This window comes from Copadichromis virginalis, linkage group LG15 (genome assembly GCF_057382275.1).
Source record: "Copadichromis virginalis isolate Kocher_CV1m ecotype Utaka linkage group LG15, C_Virginalis_male_GT1.1, whole genome shotgun sequence".
Taxonomy (NCBI): domain Eukaryota; kingdom Metazoa; phylum Chordata; class Actinopteri; order Cichliformes; family Cichlidae; genus Copadichromis; species Copadichromis virginalis.
In genome coordinates this window covers 39,054,448-39,072,340 of record NC_140632.1, presented here as the reverse complement: position 1 = coordinate 39,072,340, position 17,893 = coordinate 39,054,448, and the positions used below count along the sequence as shown (strand labels likewise).

General features: G+C 41.1%; 1 protein-coding gene across 2 annotated transcripts; it reads left to right on the top strand.

Annotated features, from left to right (window-relative positions):
• Positions 1-12,786: 12,786 nt before the first annotated feature.
• zranb2 (zinc finger, RAN-binding domain containing 2) lies at positions 12,787-17,587 on the top strand. Of its 2 annotated transcripts, XM_085433302.1 has the most exons (10): positions 12,787-12,931; positions 13,543-13,595; positions 13,715-13,823; positions 14,583-14,665; positions 14,759-14,835; positions 14,963-15,115; positions 15,216-15,379; positions 15,751-15,810; positions 16,372-16,521; positions 16,743-17,587. In XM_085433302.1, exons 1-10 carry the CDS (start codon positions 12,876-12,878, stop codon positions 16,798-16,800), a joined length of 963 nt encoding a protein of 320 aa, XP_085289428.1. In that variant the 5' UTR covers positions 12,787-12,875; the 3' UTR covers positions 16,801-17,587. The 2 variants fall into 2 exon arrangements, with proteins under 2 accessions (XP_085289428.1, XP_085289427.1); XM_085433301.1 differs by having other exon boundaries at positions 16,372-17,587.
• The last annotated feature ends 306 nt before the right edge of the window (positions 17,588-17,893 follow it).

Sequence of the window (17,893 nt, the reverse complement as noted above, 5' to 3'; positions counted from 1 at the left end):
GAAATGTCCCCACAACATAAGTAATGCCAGTACACACACACACACACACACACACACACACACACATATACACTGACGCATTCAGCATGCAATCATAGGAGCCTGCTCTGTGATGGAGAGAGGAGAAGCCTTGAACCCAGGTGGAAAGTGGATAGGAGGCATATGGAGCAACATACAGAGGTCAGAAAGCAAGAGTGTAACACACCCCTATTTTAGCTGGGCGGCTGCAGCAGCAGATATCAGCTGAATCCTGATATTTAATTTCAGGATTGGCATTAAAGCTTGGTGAAATTACAGTGTTTCTAATGGATTAGTGGTAAGCAAATTGGTATTATAATACAGCTATGAGGACATCCACTGCACTCAGAATCTTTTGCTTGGTCAGGACTTCTTGGCTTCACATTTTTAACTCGAACGGGTCAGTGACATTTCTAAATCGCAGACTGATCGGTGTATGCTGCCTGAGGGATGCATGTGAATCACAAACAGTAAAGGCACGGACCTCTGGAATACGAACTGTGAAAAAGAGTTTTCTTTTATTGTACATCACTGCTGAAACAGCGTGCACTTATGTATAGCGAGCAAGCAAAATGTTTTATCTGATTCATAAACAGTTCAAGGACCCGGCGGTTTCGAACCCTCTCACAAAGCTGTTTGTGTCTGAGCATGAACAAGAAATAAAGAAGAAAAGAGCTGATAAACTGATACTTCACCTGCCCACAGAATTTCCAATAAACCCATGAGTGCATGTACATAAAGAGTGGGTTAAATGGGTCTGCTGGGAGGAAACGCGGCATTTGAGCATCCAAACTGATAAACTATCGCAGTCATGTGCACTAAAGCTCGTTTTATATTAGTATGATAGGATATTTATGGAAATATATGCTCATTGCTTGTATAATGGCATGTAAAATACACCATACTGACATCTGTTTGACTGCAATACTGAGAGACAGCGCGTGCGTATATTACACAACACTTTCAGAGCGAGAAAGCAGTCTGGGCTTTCTTTTAGGTGCCTTCATTTATAATTACACCCCCTCATGGGCATGCTTGCTGCATGTATGAGTATGAATGTGGCTGGATATTTATGGGAGCGAGAGAATAATGCACCGATAGTTTGTGCTCAGTGATTAGACATCCATATTTATAATTTACCACACCCATGGACTTCAGCGAAACCTGTATCTGTATCAACGTGACAGGAAGTCATTTGGGAATCAGTAGAGGATATCTATTGTGTCAGGCTGTTACAGTCTGAAAAGAATGGGGCTTGGCTCAATGAATAGGTTTTCATATTCATAATTGGCAATGCCCTGTGTCTCTCAGTAGTTTTCTTTGCATGCTTATCACAATGACGCAGAATGATAATCGTTTGTTATCTCAATCCCCAAAACTCTCATTTCAACAGAGGTTATTAGAGAGTGAAATAGCTAGCCATATAGCCCCCTCGCTATATTCCACGCACAGATCCGCTCTCAGACACTGTATGAAATAAGAGGCCTCTCAACTATTTAATAACCCAATTTAGCAATGATGATGAAAACATTTTCCCACTTACCTTTTCATCTAAAACGTGTTATGTTAAATTCAAGTAGTTTGAAATTCTAAAAAAAAAGGTGGGGACATCAATATTAATAAACAAGACCACAGGCTGGTACATCAACAGTGTCCTCTTGTGGCGGTGTTTGTTTAGAAGCTGTCCTGTCTGTCTCTCGACCCCAACTGTCCCAGATTTATGTTGCTTTGCCAGGATGCCTTGACATCTGCCAGAGACAATTGCGCCCAGCTGTCTCAAAAGGTGGCAGCAATGTGGCATGATTTACAAGGAATGTTGGGGTTGGAGCTGCAGTGGTGGAGGAAACTCAGGTTTCCAGCAGCTGGACACTACACCATTAGATCATATTCATTCTTATGTCCATCAAGAAAACAAGCATGCCACCATCATTTTTGCACAACCGGTACCGGTTTTATAATAAAGTACTGCATTTCTTAGACGGTGCTTTGTATTCGTCCCGCTGGCATCAACAACCGAGCTTGTGCTTTTTCATCTCACATTTTATTTCGCGGTGATAGCCAGTTCTTAAGCAGTCAGATCATCATGTTTTCCTGAACTTTGAGCATTTTCACCCAGTCACAATGCTTCACATTTCATTTGACTCTGTCTGCTCCCTGCAACTACCTTGAATATAGATACAGCTCTTGAAATATCAAGCGCCGTATCTATCGCTCTCCTTCTCACTACCTCCTCGACTCACATCTCTGCCTGAATTCTTCAGTCTTACTCTCTCCTTCTTACTCTAACCATTTCTCTAGATCTTCTTTAGTGATTTCAGAGAACTTTCTCTCTCCTGTGTGCGAGTGTGTGTGTGTGGGGGCTGGTAGCTGGTACTCAGCGCATCCTAAATGACCTTGTATCCTCATTATTCTTTGCAGCCAGGCACTTCAAAGGAAGCTGTGGGACGGCAGTGCAGAAATGACGAAGTGGTGTCTGATCTCACACAGATTCCTGCTCACACTGGACCGTACATATACGTGCTGCTTGTTCGCGGCGATACAGTGAACATTATTACCTTGGTACTACAAGAAAGCCTTAAATGTCACCCTCAAAAGAGGATGCTGTTTTTAGCTATGTAAACAAGTCATAACTTCTTAGAACTCGTTTGATTTTTTTATGACTCGGTAGTAATTCAGCGGACTTGCCTGTGTTTCTTTCCCACCATAACTCCAGCGGGCTCTTAAAGTGAAGGACAAGTGTGATTCTACTTGAATTGCTTAGTGGCCTGTTGGATTCATAAATGGGAAATGAGGAATGAGGGCTGGTTCTGGTAAAAGGGTTAATGGCTTCGAGAGTGCTTCTGCTCCTCATTTGTGTAAAAGATGTGAGCATTTAGCAGGAGTCATTTGTGGTTTTTTAATACCACCTCTGTGGCATTTCCCCTGGCATCCAGCAGACAATTTTGTGAGGTGAGGTTTTCTTCTTTTTTCTTTTTTTTACTCAGCAGTGACACTACAGATAAAACTTGTAGCTGCACCCTTTCCCCACCCCCTTTTCTTTCACACATATTTCCTTTCCTCACTCTATCTGCCTCCCCGTTACCTCCTCTCTCATTCTGACAGGCATGACATGGAAGTGGTAAGCCCTACTTCTGTGCACTAGCGGTTTGTGGGCTGTGCTGCTAAGTGCCTGGCACATCACAGCACCTCTGCCTCAGGAGATAAAGCCATTTGAATTGTATTCCTCAGCCCACAGAGAGTTGGGCTGGATATTATCATCAAATGGGCAGCAGCACGAAGAGTCTGACACACCGGTTAAGTTTGACATCGGATGTAAATTGGGGAGTCAACATTTCTGTAGCGTGCACGCGTGATGACTGTCTTGTTTGTGCCTTGAGAGAGGGCATGTGAGTGGGAAGTGGGGGAACAGTTGCTGGGGAGCTGTTGAGTTCGTCCATGTTGCCGTGCAGTGCAAGGATGGTGTGCTCACAAAGATGTGCAAAACGGGTCAGACAGCTTCCCCAAGTTTCCTGCAGTTCTTATCGGGTTTTTATCGATTCAGTCATGAAATACCAACACGTTCATCTTGTAATTATGACTCCTTCTTTCTGCCTTTATTGTCCCTGCATAATCAGCTCCATCAAGTCTGGAATAATTGATTCCCCATTTATGCTAATGGTATGGATCTGGAGCGTAGAGGAGCAAATACTCAACCATGTTGTCTTTCGGGCCTGACATTTAAAATGAAATGAAGAAAGTGTTAGGTTCCAGTCAGATATCAGGATGTTTTTGGCTCTGGCTTCAGTGACAGTCTTGAGTGGAGCCACTAGGTTGTACTTGCTCTAACCAGACTAGAAACTGGATGGGAATAAGACCTTCAGATGTATTTCATCACTGCCTGTTTAGGGACCTTTACTATTGTGTATCAACTGATGGAAGTAAATTAGATCGCACTCATGCATGCAGAGCCTTACCAATTAATCCCCCCACCAACCAGGCTGCGTACGGCTCTAAACAGAGACACACATAGACAAAACAGATCCAGACAGGCTTGCCGGCTCACCCACAGAGACACATATGGGCAGAATTGAAGAGCACATTTGCATACACACCTACAGTCCAAACAACCACATGCAAGAACATGCACATGTAGAGTCACACAGAATCATGCTGTGCACTTCTCTCTTTCATAACTAAATAACTGACTATAACTTACTCAAGTCAGGTTTATCATTTTAAACTTTTTTAAATACTCCACTATTCTAGTCATGGTCACAACAGGTCAATCAAAGGGCCCAAAATCTTTTAAGAAGCTCCTCTTGGAGAGCAATTTATTTTGTAAATATTTGTAAATAGCCTGTCCTCAGTCAGTTCCTCTGAGAAAACCTCTTGTCAAAATGCCAAATTACATTCCACAGCCTTTTTTCATCCAACAGCAATGTCACAAAAATATCCGTCAAAAGCTTCATAAAAACACATCAGATCATTGCCCACAACTACCTCTGAATCCCTCAGTTCTTTAATGTCAATCACCTGTCAAGTGACGGCTGATAGGTTGCCAGCGGTCCAGCAGGCTGCCTGTGGCGGGATGAAAGGTAGCACTCGCACATGGGAATTAAAGTTTCCCGGTTAGTATTCATGACACGAGTAAATCACTTATATGCCAGATGCCCTCACCAATGTGATAAATGTAGTGTTATACACTCCTGTATCAAATGATAAAGAATTTGTGTGTGTGTGTGTGTGTGTGTGTGTGTGTGTGTGTGTGTGTGTGTGTGTGTGATAGAGCATAAACACCAGAGTCCATTTTTGTGGTGCACTCAGTTTCATGAAATCTGCTTTAACTGCCAGCTACCAAATCTCAACGTGCCAAATGGGCACTTACAAACGGCCAGTTAACAAAACCTGTAAACCAAGGAGCTTCTGCCTCATTGTTGTGTCCACAGTGCTAACCCCTGGAGGAAACCCCTCAAACAAAGGCAACATGGTACAGAGGGAGGCCATGACGGCTCTATCTCATTCTTCCCTGCCACTCACGCAGCATACACATCAATCACAATCCGTCGGCCTCAGATCCGAGCAGCTCCTTGGATGCAATTTGTCACAGGTCCTTAGGCGCTGACATGCTTCTAAAACGCTCAACTAATCTGCCTGTGATAACGGTCTTAAATTTCCTTGGTGGGTGTTAATCAAAACGATCTGCTCTGTGTCTGAGAAATGACCACTGGTCACTGGGCAGAATTAAGCCTGTTGTTAAGCTAATGTGGACACGCGGCACAGGGGCTGGAACTATTTTTGACACTGATAAAAATGTTCCTTTAAAAAAAAGAAAAGAATTTAAGCCGGATTTATGTAAAAGGAAATTTTAATTAGAGCTTTTTGTCCTGTATCAAAGCAGCTATAAAAAAGGTACCAAATTTAAATCAGAGTTTTGATTCAGCTGTAACATTTTAGCTTAAATATTCTCTCTCATTCTTGAACTCACCTTTAGCAAGAGCTTTTCAGTCTGGTAACAGATTACTCATGAATAAGAGCCTACATTATTCAGTGGCTGGTGCTTTTATACACCAGCCAAATGCCTCTGCCTGCAAAGATACTCCAGCAAGGAGGATACATGTCCCCCGTTCAAGAGCAATTGCCATTTTTAGTGAGTCCTCCATGGTAGCAAGCTGCCGAGAGGTGGGTGTGATGGGCCCAATTTAATGCTCCATTATGCAAATTGATCATCTCAATTGACCATCACTTTGGTAATAAGACGGGCTGAACAGTGCTGAGGACGGTGGGGGAGGTGTGTCTTTTAAAATCTTTGGAAAAAACATTGCACCAAAGCACCCAGGTGCTAAAAATAAGCTGGGTGAGTGAAAACGTGAAGAAATGCATCGCAACTTTCAGCGATGAGGCATGACGGAGATGAGTGACAGGAAGCTAATGGCTGCCTTGGTGACCTCTCTAATGACCAGTCACATTTAAAAGTCACCTGTCTCGTCTTCCTTCCGAGAGATATTGAAATGCAAGAGTGAAATGCAACATTTGCATGATGAGTTTCAACTTTCTGACACTTTCACACTTTGTTTTTTGTTGCTTTTAGTTATTCACACGTGCTGGTTCCTCTACCTTTCCACACTCGGCTCTCACGTCCGCAATTCTATGATTCCAAGCAGATTAGAGGAGAAAAGCAGAGATATTTGCTTTCATTTCAATCTTACTCGGAGTTGATATTCCACAAATTCTTTTTTTTTTTTTTTTTTTTTTGCAGCTTGCACAAATGGAGTTCGATGTTCTTTATTTAATGGGAGAGATTTCCAGCGCGTTTATCCTCTGTGAAGAATCGCACGACACACTTGAATTTCCCTGAGAATGGACAGGGCACGGGAAAGTCAGAGTACGGGCGAATTAATTTTGTCAGTGCCTAATTGCATTTATTGGCCATGCCTGGCACCTCCTAATCCTGGATTATGATGATGCATTAACAGCTGTGACTGGCTGTTTACAAGGCATTTATTAGCCGGTGTCAACATAATGAGACAAATTCCACCTATCACATTAATCACCCCGCTGCCAGGACTATGTCGCTTGCCACGAGCAGAGCCCAGATGACGCAAAGGCCAAGGCTGCGCCGAAGCTGATTCCCATTTTCTTGCATTAGCCATTGTTACCTCCTTAGTAACTGTCAGCCCAGCAGTGAGGTGATGATGTGCTAGTTGAACTGAATAAAGAGGAATGGATTGAAGGAGGGGGCGAGTTATAGATAAGTGGAGAAGGACCGCGGGATCAAAGACACGGTTCAGCGCGTCAAAGCGCAAAAACAATTTTCCCCACATAATGCTTCTAATTGCCGTCAGGTCACTTAATTATAGAATGAGTATTGTTTACTGTGAACTCATCTCTCCTTCCTTTGATTCTGTCCATCTGTCTTTTTTCACTCACTCTAGCCTTCTCATTTACGGGGGTAAAAGCACAATGCGGTTAGCGAATTACTATCAAACATATCAGCTGTACAGAACTGTGAATGAGTTATACTTCATAACTGATCAAAACTAACCCAGGGGGAAGCACTTTTGTTATTCTGTTATAATTATAAAAACGACTATAAGCAGCACTAGCAGAGAAAAACCTTTTAATTGTACTTAATACGGCTTCGCTCAGAGTTGTGCATGGGGCTGCAGCAGGAGGGACATTGATTTCTTTCCTCACCCAGCTGTCCCCAAAAAGTGATGCACAGCAATTAAACAGGAGCCTGCGTGACACACCTGACAAAAGCAGCTGAGAAATGACACCGGTGAACGTCCCGCTGGCCTCGCCTTAATGGAAGCAGGTTTTCAGATATTGCGCTCTGTTCCGTCACGCGGGAATCATCAAGCGAGATCGCCCCTCGCCCTGTAAACACTTTATGTGTGGATTTCTCCGATTCCATTTAAAGAGCAGTCGCTGGTCTCAAACTTTGCACCAACATCACTCCTCCAATTGTCTGGCCTGTCGAGATCTGCCAGACTTGACACATTGATATTGTCAGCCAGGAATGAAGATCACCTGTAAAGTATTATGGTTGCCTCCACCCAAGACCGCTCTTCTTTTACAAGAACACAGCATTGGAGTAGTTGTTTTCTTATCGATCTCTTTGTGCATTTTCTTTACAATGAGTATACAATGAATAACAACACAGCTGAAAAAATATAAGCTGAAAAAAATATCAATATGAATACCTTAAAACTTTCTCCATGAGTAGATGAATGCTAGGCATAAAGTGCTTTTAATGCACTTGCACAGTCAAAACTGATGATCCAATGGAAGTTGTCCCATCTTGCGTTTTATTACTGCTAAACACAAGATGTATTACTTTCAGATTTTACACATCATATCATGCTTTACAGGTTTGCTTTTACAGGAAGTGGAGGGACTGGATTGTAAAATACATGCTCTCTGCCTCCAAAAATGAAAGTGCTTTAGTGATAAGGAGTGGATGAGAGGACAGGAGATACGGCACAATGCAGTGGCACATCTCCCAGCGCGAGCTGTTTCGCTGTGCAGCAGTCTGCGTTATACAATTCTCATGTGGTTCTCTGGCATCTTACAGTTCACCTAACACCTAGTCTGAACATAGGGCCACAGGTCTTTTGTTGCTCTGCACTATCCTCCAGCACAGGTGAAGAAACAAAGAGACACACAATTGTGACAATGATACCATGTCAACAGACTTTCTTTGGCATGTGGTAAATGCGCGTCCCCCTCTGATTAATGCTGAATCATGATACTGAGATAAGAATGGTAGATGGAGTGTGCCAATGTCCACCAGCTTCCAACTCTTCAACCTCACCCTTCTGCTTTTTTCTGTGGAGCAGCTCGCTGCCATCTGTCAGGACTGGAAAGCCCTGGTGGCTTGCAGCAGGTTTTTCCAAACCTCCATACATGGCTGCCTCACCCTGTCAGACTCTGCTGTGCATGAACCCTCAGCCGTAACCAGTCACTGGGCTAGAAAACAGTGGAAGTCAAGCCCAAGCCTCATTGACACCCTTGAAAAATCTCTCTTAGTAGCGTTATTGACCCAGGACATAATCAGATGGCAGGCTGTACATTGGCCAGAAAAGGACATAGTAAAGTTAAGAAAGCATTACCGCCAGTGAAGCCAATTTAATGTAATTGAAAGCTGTTTACCTAAGTGCTATTTAATTGCCCGACTCCTCTTTGAATCTTTCATGCAACTCTGTGCTGCAGATAAACATAGCACAGTATTAGCAACGTTTCCTTATTAGTTATTCATGGCTTCATTTTCTTCATATCTCCCCTTATTCTTTGTGAGCAACACTCAGCCGAAACCTATGAGTGATGATGGCTCCTGCACAGTATTGAGAAGAAGAAAAGAAGCTTTCTACATGAAAAATGATTTTGATGAAGTAAACAGACCTCAAACAGCACAGAGACCAAGCCTTGCGTGTACAGGATGTCTTTTTCCATGCAATGTCAAACTTCTAGCCCCTGTGTATTATATCACAAGTTATACTGATGAAGCGCCAAGAATCGTTTCCTTTAACAGCATGAGGCTAAATAAAAAACATGTCCCTCGCCTCTGGTCCTTATCTTTGCTGGCCCCAAGTCCTAATAAAGCTTGTGTGGGGCTCATAAATCAAGTGCATGTCTGCCTAACAGATACATCCATCCATTTTCTTCCGCTGGTCTCCAACCCAGGCAGGTCCTGGGTCCAGATACATGATGATTAAAACAATGTGTAATTAAAAAAGAATCTTGCTCGGTTCATCTCCAGTGCAGTCAATTAAATAAACCCATCTTGGCCAAGACATTAGGGGCATGTCTGAGTCATTTCAGCCCTGTCAACAAAAAAGAAAAGGCGAGAAAGAAAAGAAACTGCAAGACTTCAGCTGAAATACTAAAATGGCTTCTGGCATGGCTTCAGGGTCACGCAACAGCTGTGACAGCGACCTCCGAGGGAGTTTCATTTTGACTGCGAGGGTGGTCAAAGGCTATTCTAGCACAGCTGAAGCTTAACTATAAATCTCCTCAACATGAAAAACCACTGCAGCTTGGCCTTTCTTTACCCAAATCAATGGCATTTATCTGCTAGCAGCATATGACCAGCTTATTTCTGCATGTTAACCACCCTGATATTTACCTGATTGGATATATAATTATCACTCGTGTTAAGTCAGTGTCACTAGACTGGCTTTAACACTGACTGATAGCTCTGATTCTAAAAATAATATACAGCAGAAATGTAAGGAGCTGTAGGAGTCGAGATAATTACAGCTTAACACTGATAACATATATTACAGTTTGATCCTCCTCCAGACACCTGCTGTCTATGAATTTATTCTTATACCTGTATAATTTCATCAGGGACCAGCTGAGAGTCACAGAAGGCAGCCCACCATGTTATCTATTGTGTTTTAAGCTAATATGCGAGGGATCAATTCATGATTCTGGCAGGCACTACCAATGCAATAGTTCCAAACCAGCCTTTTGAATTGGGTATAACAGGGTGGTTTTGCCACATTTCCATTGTCACTTTTGTGCATCACCCTGCCACAGCAATTTACATAGAAAGTGTCACATATAAGTGAAATTAAGGTAAGGCTGAACTACTTAAAAAACAAAAAAGTGCAAACAGCAAGTCCAGTGTGTTTGATTATACCTACACAGTACTAAAATAATTGTGACAGGGACACTAAACAGAAAGAATAACAGTTACATACTGCTGTTTAAATCATAATTATATCTGCTACTGTAGAAAAGACTATGTAGGTTTTACATTTTAAAAAAAAAAAAAGTGGCTTTTTCTTACACAGCCCTGATATAAATAAACATGCAAAGTCATTGAGAATATTTGAACAGGATGTAGGTGAAGGTTAAACGTTGGTGTTAACCGCCATCTAGTGGTCAGCTTTTGCATTGCAAAAAGACAGAAATTGTAAGATAATGATTTTAAAACTGCTAAATTTGGAATTTTTAAAGAAGCATGTATTGATTCAGCAATGCCCATCACTCAGAACAGCTTTTTAATCAATCGTGAGCTTAAGTACTAATGCACAAACAATCATCTTAGGCATCAGTTTAAACGTAGCTGTAGGCTTCGGTGCAAAACGCACCGCAAAATATGACGTGATGTCAAGTGTGCCTGTTGCACAGCAGCATACTTGTCTTCCTGTTCATTTGTATGTTTTGTGTAATATTTATCTGACATTTAACACTTTACACTTCAATCGTCATTTGCTGACTAAAAAAAGGGTGAAAGTCCCTGTGAGCTTAATCACCATTACATTTACAGAGAAGTGCTATACTACTGTGTTTATGTACTTTCAAGCACCTTATAAATACCTTATATAGCACCTTTCAAGACAGAATCACAATTGTTTTTTAAAAACAGATACTGAGTCCGCAGGTCTTAATGTTTGGGGGAGAGAGTTCCACAGTCTCGGGGCCACAGTGGCAAAAGCTCTGTCACCCTTAGTTCTCCTCTTAGTATTTTTTATAGCAAGTAAGCCCTGATCAGATGACCTCAGGGACCTGCTGGGGACATCGGGCTGTAGCAAATCAAAGATGTAGGCTGGTGCCAGTCCGTGCACAGCTCTGTAAGTCAAGACCAAGATCTTAAAATGGACTCTACTGCATTAACTTGCATAACAATAGGTTAATGTAGTATTTTTTTTCATGGAAAAGTAAAATTTCAGTCGGGTAACTCTTTTGTAAAAAGAAAAGTGGAACAAATGAAACTGTTCCCTTTTTCTGTCACAGAAAACAAAGCATGCCTGTAGTGAGATCCTCGTTTGAAGGTTTTATTTACAGAACAATGATAATAATAACTTTATTTTTTAAAAGCAACTTTCAAAATAAAGTTACCCAGTACTTCACAGGATGAGACAGAAAACAAAATAAAACATTTACGAAGAGATAACAGGTGAAACAATAGATCAATACTGCCGGCACACAAAGATAAAAGGAATATGTTTAAAAAATCAATACACATAAAATTTGGGTAAAATTAAAAGTAACTATGAGAAAAATTCAATTAAAAATGATCGCTAGGAGAAGAAGAGAAAACTGCCACAAAGACATAACTGAAAGAGGAGGCACAGAAAAGGCCTGCTTATAAAAATATATTTTAAGAGAGATTTAAAAGATGATGATAATGAGCTCCCCACTCCGATGGCCTCAGGGAGATTGTTCAAAAGAGTGAGTGTTCTCACAGAAAAAGCCCAATCATCCTCAGTTGTCAGTCACGGCTTTGAGATGGCCAGCAGAGCCTTGACTGAGGACCTAGGGTTGTGACCAGGGGCAGACGGTGACGCCCAAAGGCAAATAAAATGTTGAGATCAATTCTAATAATAATAGGCAACCTATGAAGGGAAGCATGAGTTCTGCTGCTGAATTTTGGACCAGCTGCAGTTTGTGTAAACTTTGGCTATACAATATAACAATAGTCTAATAGGCTAACCCAGAGGAGATAAAAGTATGTAGTTAGAATCACCTCTATATCTCTTTTATTTAAAAGTGATCTGAGCTAACGGAGACTCCTAAGCTGCATAAATAAAACACGACTGGACACCTGAACTGACTGCTGGCTGCTTATTTAAGTTCATGTGTGGCACTAGGAGGTCAGGTCATGTTAGGTAAGGTGGTTGTATTGAGTGTAAAAGGAGCATCCGATCCGATAATGGCCAACAGGCTCTATGTGTTTGTGAACTGCTGCTCAGAGTATCAAAACATAAATGACACTCGACTTTATAATGCAAAGTGTTTTTTCATTATATAAATTTCCACTTTCAGAGCACACTCTCCAACAAGGAAACACTCTCTGAACTAAGAACTGGAAAACATTCCTGACTGGAAACAACTACCTCTGCATTGCAATTGCACACACCTGCTGCTATATATTTTTAGTATTTCTTTTAGCACTATTTATATTATTATATTACTATTACTGCTGCTATAGTCTTATGCTGCATTAAAACAAAATACCCCTACCAACCACAACCTGGGACTACCTCAAGTAGACTAGTATACTATTTTCCAGGGAACACTGTTGGAGCACTTTATTTTATTTATTTTTTGTCTATCCTGTTACCTATTTAATATTACCTTATTGTTAGGGCTGTTTTTGTTGTGCATCTGCACTTTATTGTTGTCAATGTCTACGCATGGGACAGTGTGAAACGTAATTTCAATTCCTTTGTATGGCAAGTACATTTGAAGAAATTGACAAATAAAGTTTTCTATTCTATTCTTGGAGGAAGTGGCTTTAAATAAGTACCGGCAGGCGCCTGAAGGTGGCAGTGTAGGGAGGGTGGAGATAGCTTGTGCTGCATGGACACAGTGGTGAACGCAGCGTAGTCTGCCAGCGAGGGTAGGTAGAGCTTAAAGGCGCTAAAATGTCAGGAAAGAGTTTTCGAGTCAGCGACGGGGACTGGATATGTCCGGATAAAAAGTACGTACTCCAACACAGTGAATAAATCACAGTTTTTGGGGCTCTGTGTAGCAATAGACTGGTGCTTAGTGTGCAGCTGTTAACAGCAAGGTTAGCAAGTGTAGGCCTTTTAGCATGTGACTCATGCTAACGTTCAGCAGCTCAATAAAATGGAGCACTTTCACTCACAGTTTCGGCCTAGAACAGAACAGAATGAACACGGTTTCAAGCTTACATGCTGGAGAATATCAATGCAAGGGGGATATTGCGTGCTAGTCTCTCCTGGGCGCAGAAATGCTATTTAGCACGCTAGCCGTGGTTAGCTAACGTGGGTTGGGTTGAGTGTTTGCACTCGCTGCTGTTATGGGTGGTGTTTATGATGTTGTAGAGGCCAAGTGGTCATGAGTGAAGAGTTTTTATCCGGAGTCAGCAGTATCGTGTTTCCAGTGAACTCCGTTAAATGCGTACGGACAGTTGCTGCATTTGTCGCGGCTCAGGCTTGTGTCTGAGGAAGGAGCACAGGCTAATGGAAAGATGAATAAACTGCACCAGCCTGCAGCATACTCACACATGTCAAAGCGAGTGAGGAACGAGCTCAAGCCTTACCTGCATGTAACATTTTGCTTTTGCAGATGTGGAAATGTGAACTTTGCCAGAAGGACAAGTTGCAACAGATGTGGTAGAGGTGAGTCCCCCTTCTGTCTCTTATTGCTGTTATGTAAAGCTTAAGAATGCAAATAATCTTTATCCTTTGCATAATCATTTAAAATAGGTTGGTTTAATTTACTTTATTTTTTAATGCAGAAAAAACTACAGAAGCGAAGATGATGAAGGCGGGAGGGACGGAGATTGGAAAAACGCTCGCTGAAAAGAGTCGAGGCCTCTTCAGTGCGAATGACTGGCAATGCAAAACGTATGATATCATCACAAAAAACGTCTTGGCACCATATCAGATAGGTGTCTTTGGTATTCGTGTTTTTCACTTGTACATTATAAAGTGCAAGAAATAAAGATTTCATAATTCGTGAGTGAGGCAGGGTCCAAATTACCAATCACTATTATTGCTGAAAATGTGCAAAAAGTTCTGATAAATACCAGGAAAATATTTTTTCTCATTTATATTCGTAACTTGTACCTCCAGCATCGGATAAAAGTTTGGTACTTTTTTTAAAAAATGTTAGAAAAGACTCCGTCTTCTTTGGCACTTTTGCATATATGCAAAAATCCCATGTACACTTTCCATAAATCTAAATTATTTAAGAAGAACTTACAATGAGTCCCATGTGGGATATAATAAAAGAGGAGTTTTTGTACAGGAGTCTGTGGTGTAACACATTTGCAAGAAATTTGACACTTGCAATTCGAATATGCAAAGTACCACTCAACATTTTATGGTTTGCATTGTTGCAGACAAATGAGAGCAACCACAGTTTGTAACACTGCAAGCTCCAGTTTACTTGATTGACAAGCTACGGGCAATATGACACAGAAATATGAGATTTTCCACATGTCACACACGAGTTAGAAGTTAACTTGCCTACCTTTGCTGTAAACTAGATGCTGTTTGTGGACACCTTCATCTGGGATATTGTTGTAACAAATAGTGTTGCTGATTTTGGGATATAATAGTACTCTAACCAGCATTTCCCTCCACCTTCTTGTGTGTGTAAAGATGTGGAAATGTGAATTGGGCGAGACGGTCGGAGTGCAACATGTGCAACACCCCCAAATATGCCAAGCTTGAAGAAAGAACAGGTAACTCAATATATTCTGTAAATATTTTTTTTGTTTGTTACTTTGATCATCAGTTATTGATGGGTTTTTTTTTTTCTTATGTAATGCTTTCAGGTTACGGTGGAGGGTTCAATGAAAGAGAAAATGTGGAATATATCGAACGGGAGGAATCTGACGGTGAATATGATGAGGTAAGTGTCATCTGGTACCCGAAGATTGCTGCTCTGATGTTTGACAAGTGAAAGATTTTGGCTTCAGAGGAAGTCGACATTGGCAGTGTTCAGATTTATAGAGATGTGCTGTTTCTTATTCCACCAGTTTGGTAGGAAAAAGAAAAAATACCGTGGCAAGACCAACAGCACGTCTTCCTCAAAAGAAAGTGAAAAGAAGGAAGTCCCAAAAGAAGAAGAGGAGGAGGAAGATGATGAAGAGGAGGAGGAAGATGGTGACCTGTCCAAATACAAATTGGATGTAAGATTGATGATTGTAAATTAAAAAAAATGCTGGATATTATAAAATGATTTTATTAAAAACAAAAAAGCACAACAACAAAAAAGCACTTCCTTTGCAGGATGATGAGGAGGAAGATGATGATGAAGATGGTGACCTGTCAAAGTACGACCTGATTGCCAGTGACGACGATGATGATAAGCCAGCTAAGAAAAAGGGCAGCCGCTCCGGTTCATCCCGCTCCTCCTCGCGCTCCTCCAGCTCCAGTTCACGGTCTAGGTCCAGGTAAAGGGTACAGGTCAAGGGTAACTCCGGGCAAAATGTCAGTATCGGCTCAATCTTCTTCTGCTTTACTGATCAACATCAATTAAATGTCCTGTTGTGCTCATTTGTTGTCCTCCCTCTTCTAAACCCTTACCTTGTATTCATTCATATGGGATCCGTGTGTCTAGGATATTGTTGTTTTTCCTGTTTTCATTACTTTAATTCCAGCCACCCTGTAGGTATATTGAATACTCGCCGATGCTTTGAGGCAGTTTTAGGTATTTCCTAAGAGTAGCTTGCTGTTAATTGTGCCTGTTTCCACATAACCACCGTGCATAGCTCTGTCCTTCTGTAGAAAATATTGGAAAGGTTTTGTGTTTTTTGTCTTTCAGATCCCGCTCTAGAAGCTCATCCAGTTCCAGATCTGGATCTCGCTCGAGGTCCCGCTCCAGGTGAATGAGGTGACATGCACTCTCTCCCGTTAGGGAGTGTATGTGTGGGGCAGAAAGGTCCACAGCAGTCCTTTTACTTAGCTCTTACTTGGCAGAGATTTTTTTTTTTCCCAAATTATCTGCTGAGAGAGGAAAAAATTGAAAGTCAGGGTGGAAGTTTAATGTAGTAAATCGTTTTCACTCACTTTATGTGGGCTTACATTTCAATTAGGCCTGAGAGTGCAATTAGTATTGAGTTTAAAGCTTACTTTAGCTTGTACGTGTAAATAGAGATCTCGGGTCTTTATCAAGCATCTCTCGAGAGTTACTCCTGCTTTACCCACTCAGTTATTGGGACTATATTAAAAAGAAGCACATTTTTCTTTATTTACATTTAAAGTAATTCCAAGTACACTCAACCAATGAGACATAGCATCTTGAGTGAAATGTTCTCAGTACCAGTGATCCGTAGCAAAGTGCTCCTAACCCCCTCCTTATCAGAGAAGCTTGATAGAGATACCCACATTGGTGAGACCCTGTTGTACCTTACTGACCTCACTGCTTGGTTTATTCCTCATAAAGATCCAGCTCCAGGTCTGGAAAGGGCTCCTCTCCCCGGAAGAGGTCCCGCTCCCCCTCCTCCTCACCTGAGAGGAGACAGAAGCGCAGTCGCTCCAGGTCATCATCTGGAGGGAGAAAACGGAGGCGTTCTAGATCGCGTTCGTCCGAAAGGTTTGGGTTTCTGTGGAATACCACAATGGCACTGATTGTTGTTAGCCATGTGTCGCCTGGCTTATGGGAATTCAGTTTTACAGAAATACGTTCACACTTTTGCCATGTTTATAACGCTTTTTATTTATTCTGACCTTGTACTTGGTTATGCATAAACTGAGTGTTAATGGTAAAGCGTGCTAACCTGTTTGTTCTTCCCATGGTGTTTTGTTTGATTTCAGGCGGCGTGGCAACTCTTCGGGATCGTCCCATTCTGGCTCCAGTTCAAAAAAGAAATAACTTTATTACTGTCTTTAATACAAGAAAAGGAATCCTAGTGGAAGTGCATGTTGTGTTGCCAAAAAACAAAGACAGAAAAACCCAACCCTCCTTTCAGTATACTTTCATTAAAAGTCTTAAACCCCTCCCAGCGAAAGAGAGGCAGCAGCTCCCTTTTTAAAACCATATTCATCCCGATATGTGACGAGTGTTTGTATAGGTTTCCAATAAACATAAATGTTTGGTCCTATATGAAAATTAAATATAGTGTCAAGAGGCTGTATTCCATTTTAAACCCACTTAATATCTTCATGGCAGTACACTTAGTTTCTGAAGAAATCGGAGCAAAATCTGTCCTTTTTTAATTTTGGGGCCCTAAGAGACACCAATGGTTTTTCTAACAACTAAATGGTTTGTTTTTTTAAGTAAGGGTGAATTCTTCAGCACCAATTTAGACTACTTGTGATTTAGGTATGAATTTTGGCCTGTTTGTTTGATTTTGATGATAAATGTCCTGTATTTTGTGTTTTCAAGGTAAGTATTTTACTTTTTGATAATGCTTGTTTTAAGTACGTTCTTGGTTTCTCAGTTTAGGTTTAATTTTTTTTTCTTTTACGTAATTGTGGCATATTTGGACTCCATGCTACTGATTATTTCTTTAAATTTGAAACAAATTAATTCACTTTTTTTTTCCTTTTTGCTCCAGATTAGTGCAGAAAAAGTAACATTTCTGGTAACATGGCAGAACAGTCTTTACTGATTAAAATACCTGAAATGTACTTGTGTAAATAAAATCCTGTCAACATTGCTTCCTGTTAATACTGTGTTTAATATGAAGGTTTTGTTGAGAGGTTGGGGTTGTCAAGTCAAGCTGTCTTAATTCTAAACTTGAGTATTTGAGAAAATGTGTAGAAGTTCGTCAAGAGGGGAAATATACATGTTTTTGAAGTTGGGGTTGTATTTGGTCTGGTTCTGTTTAGTGTCGCCACTTTGCAAAGCTCATCTTAACAGTAAGTGATCTTAACTTTTGTGATCTTCGGCTATGGGCTGAAAGTTTTCATGTTTTCAAATATTAACACCAAATTTCATCCTAATCTACACTACTGTAAATCTA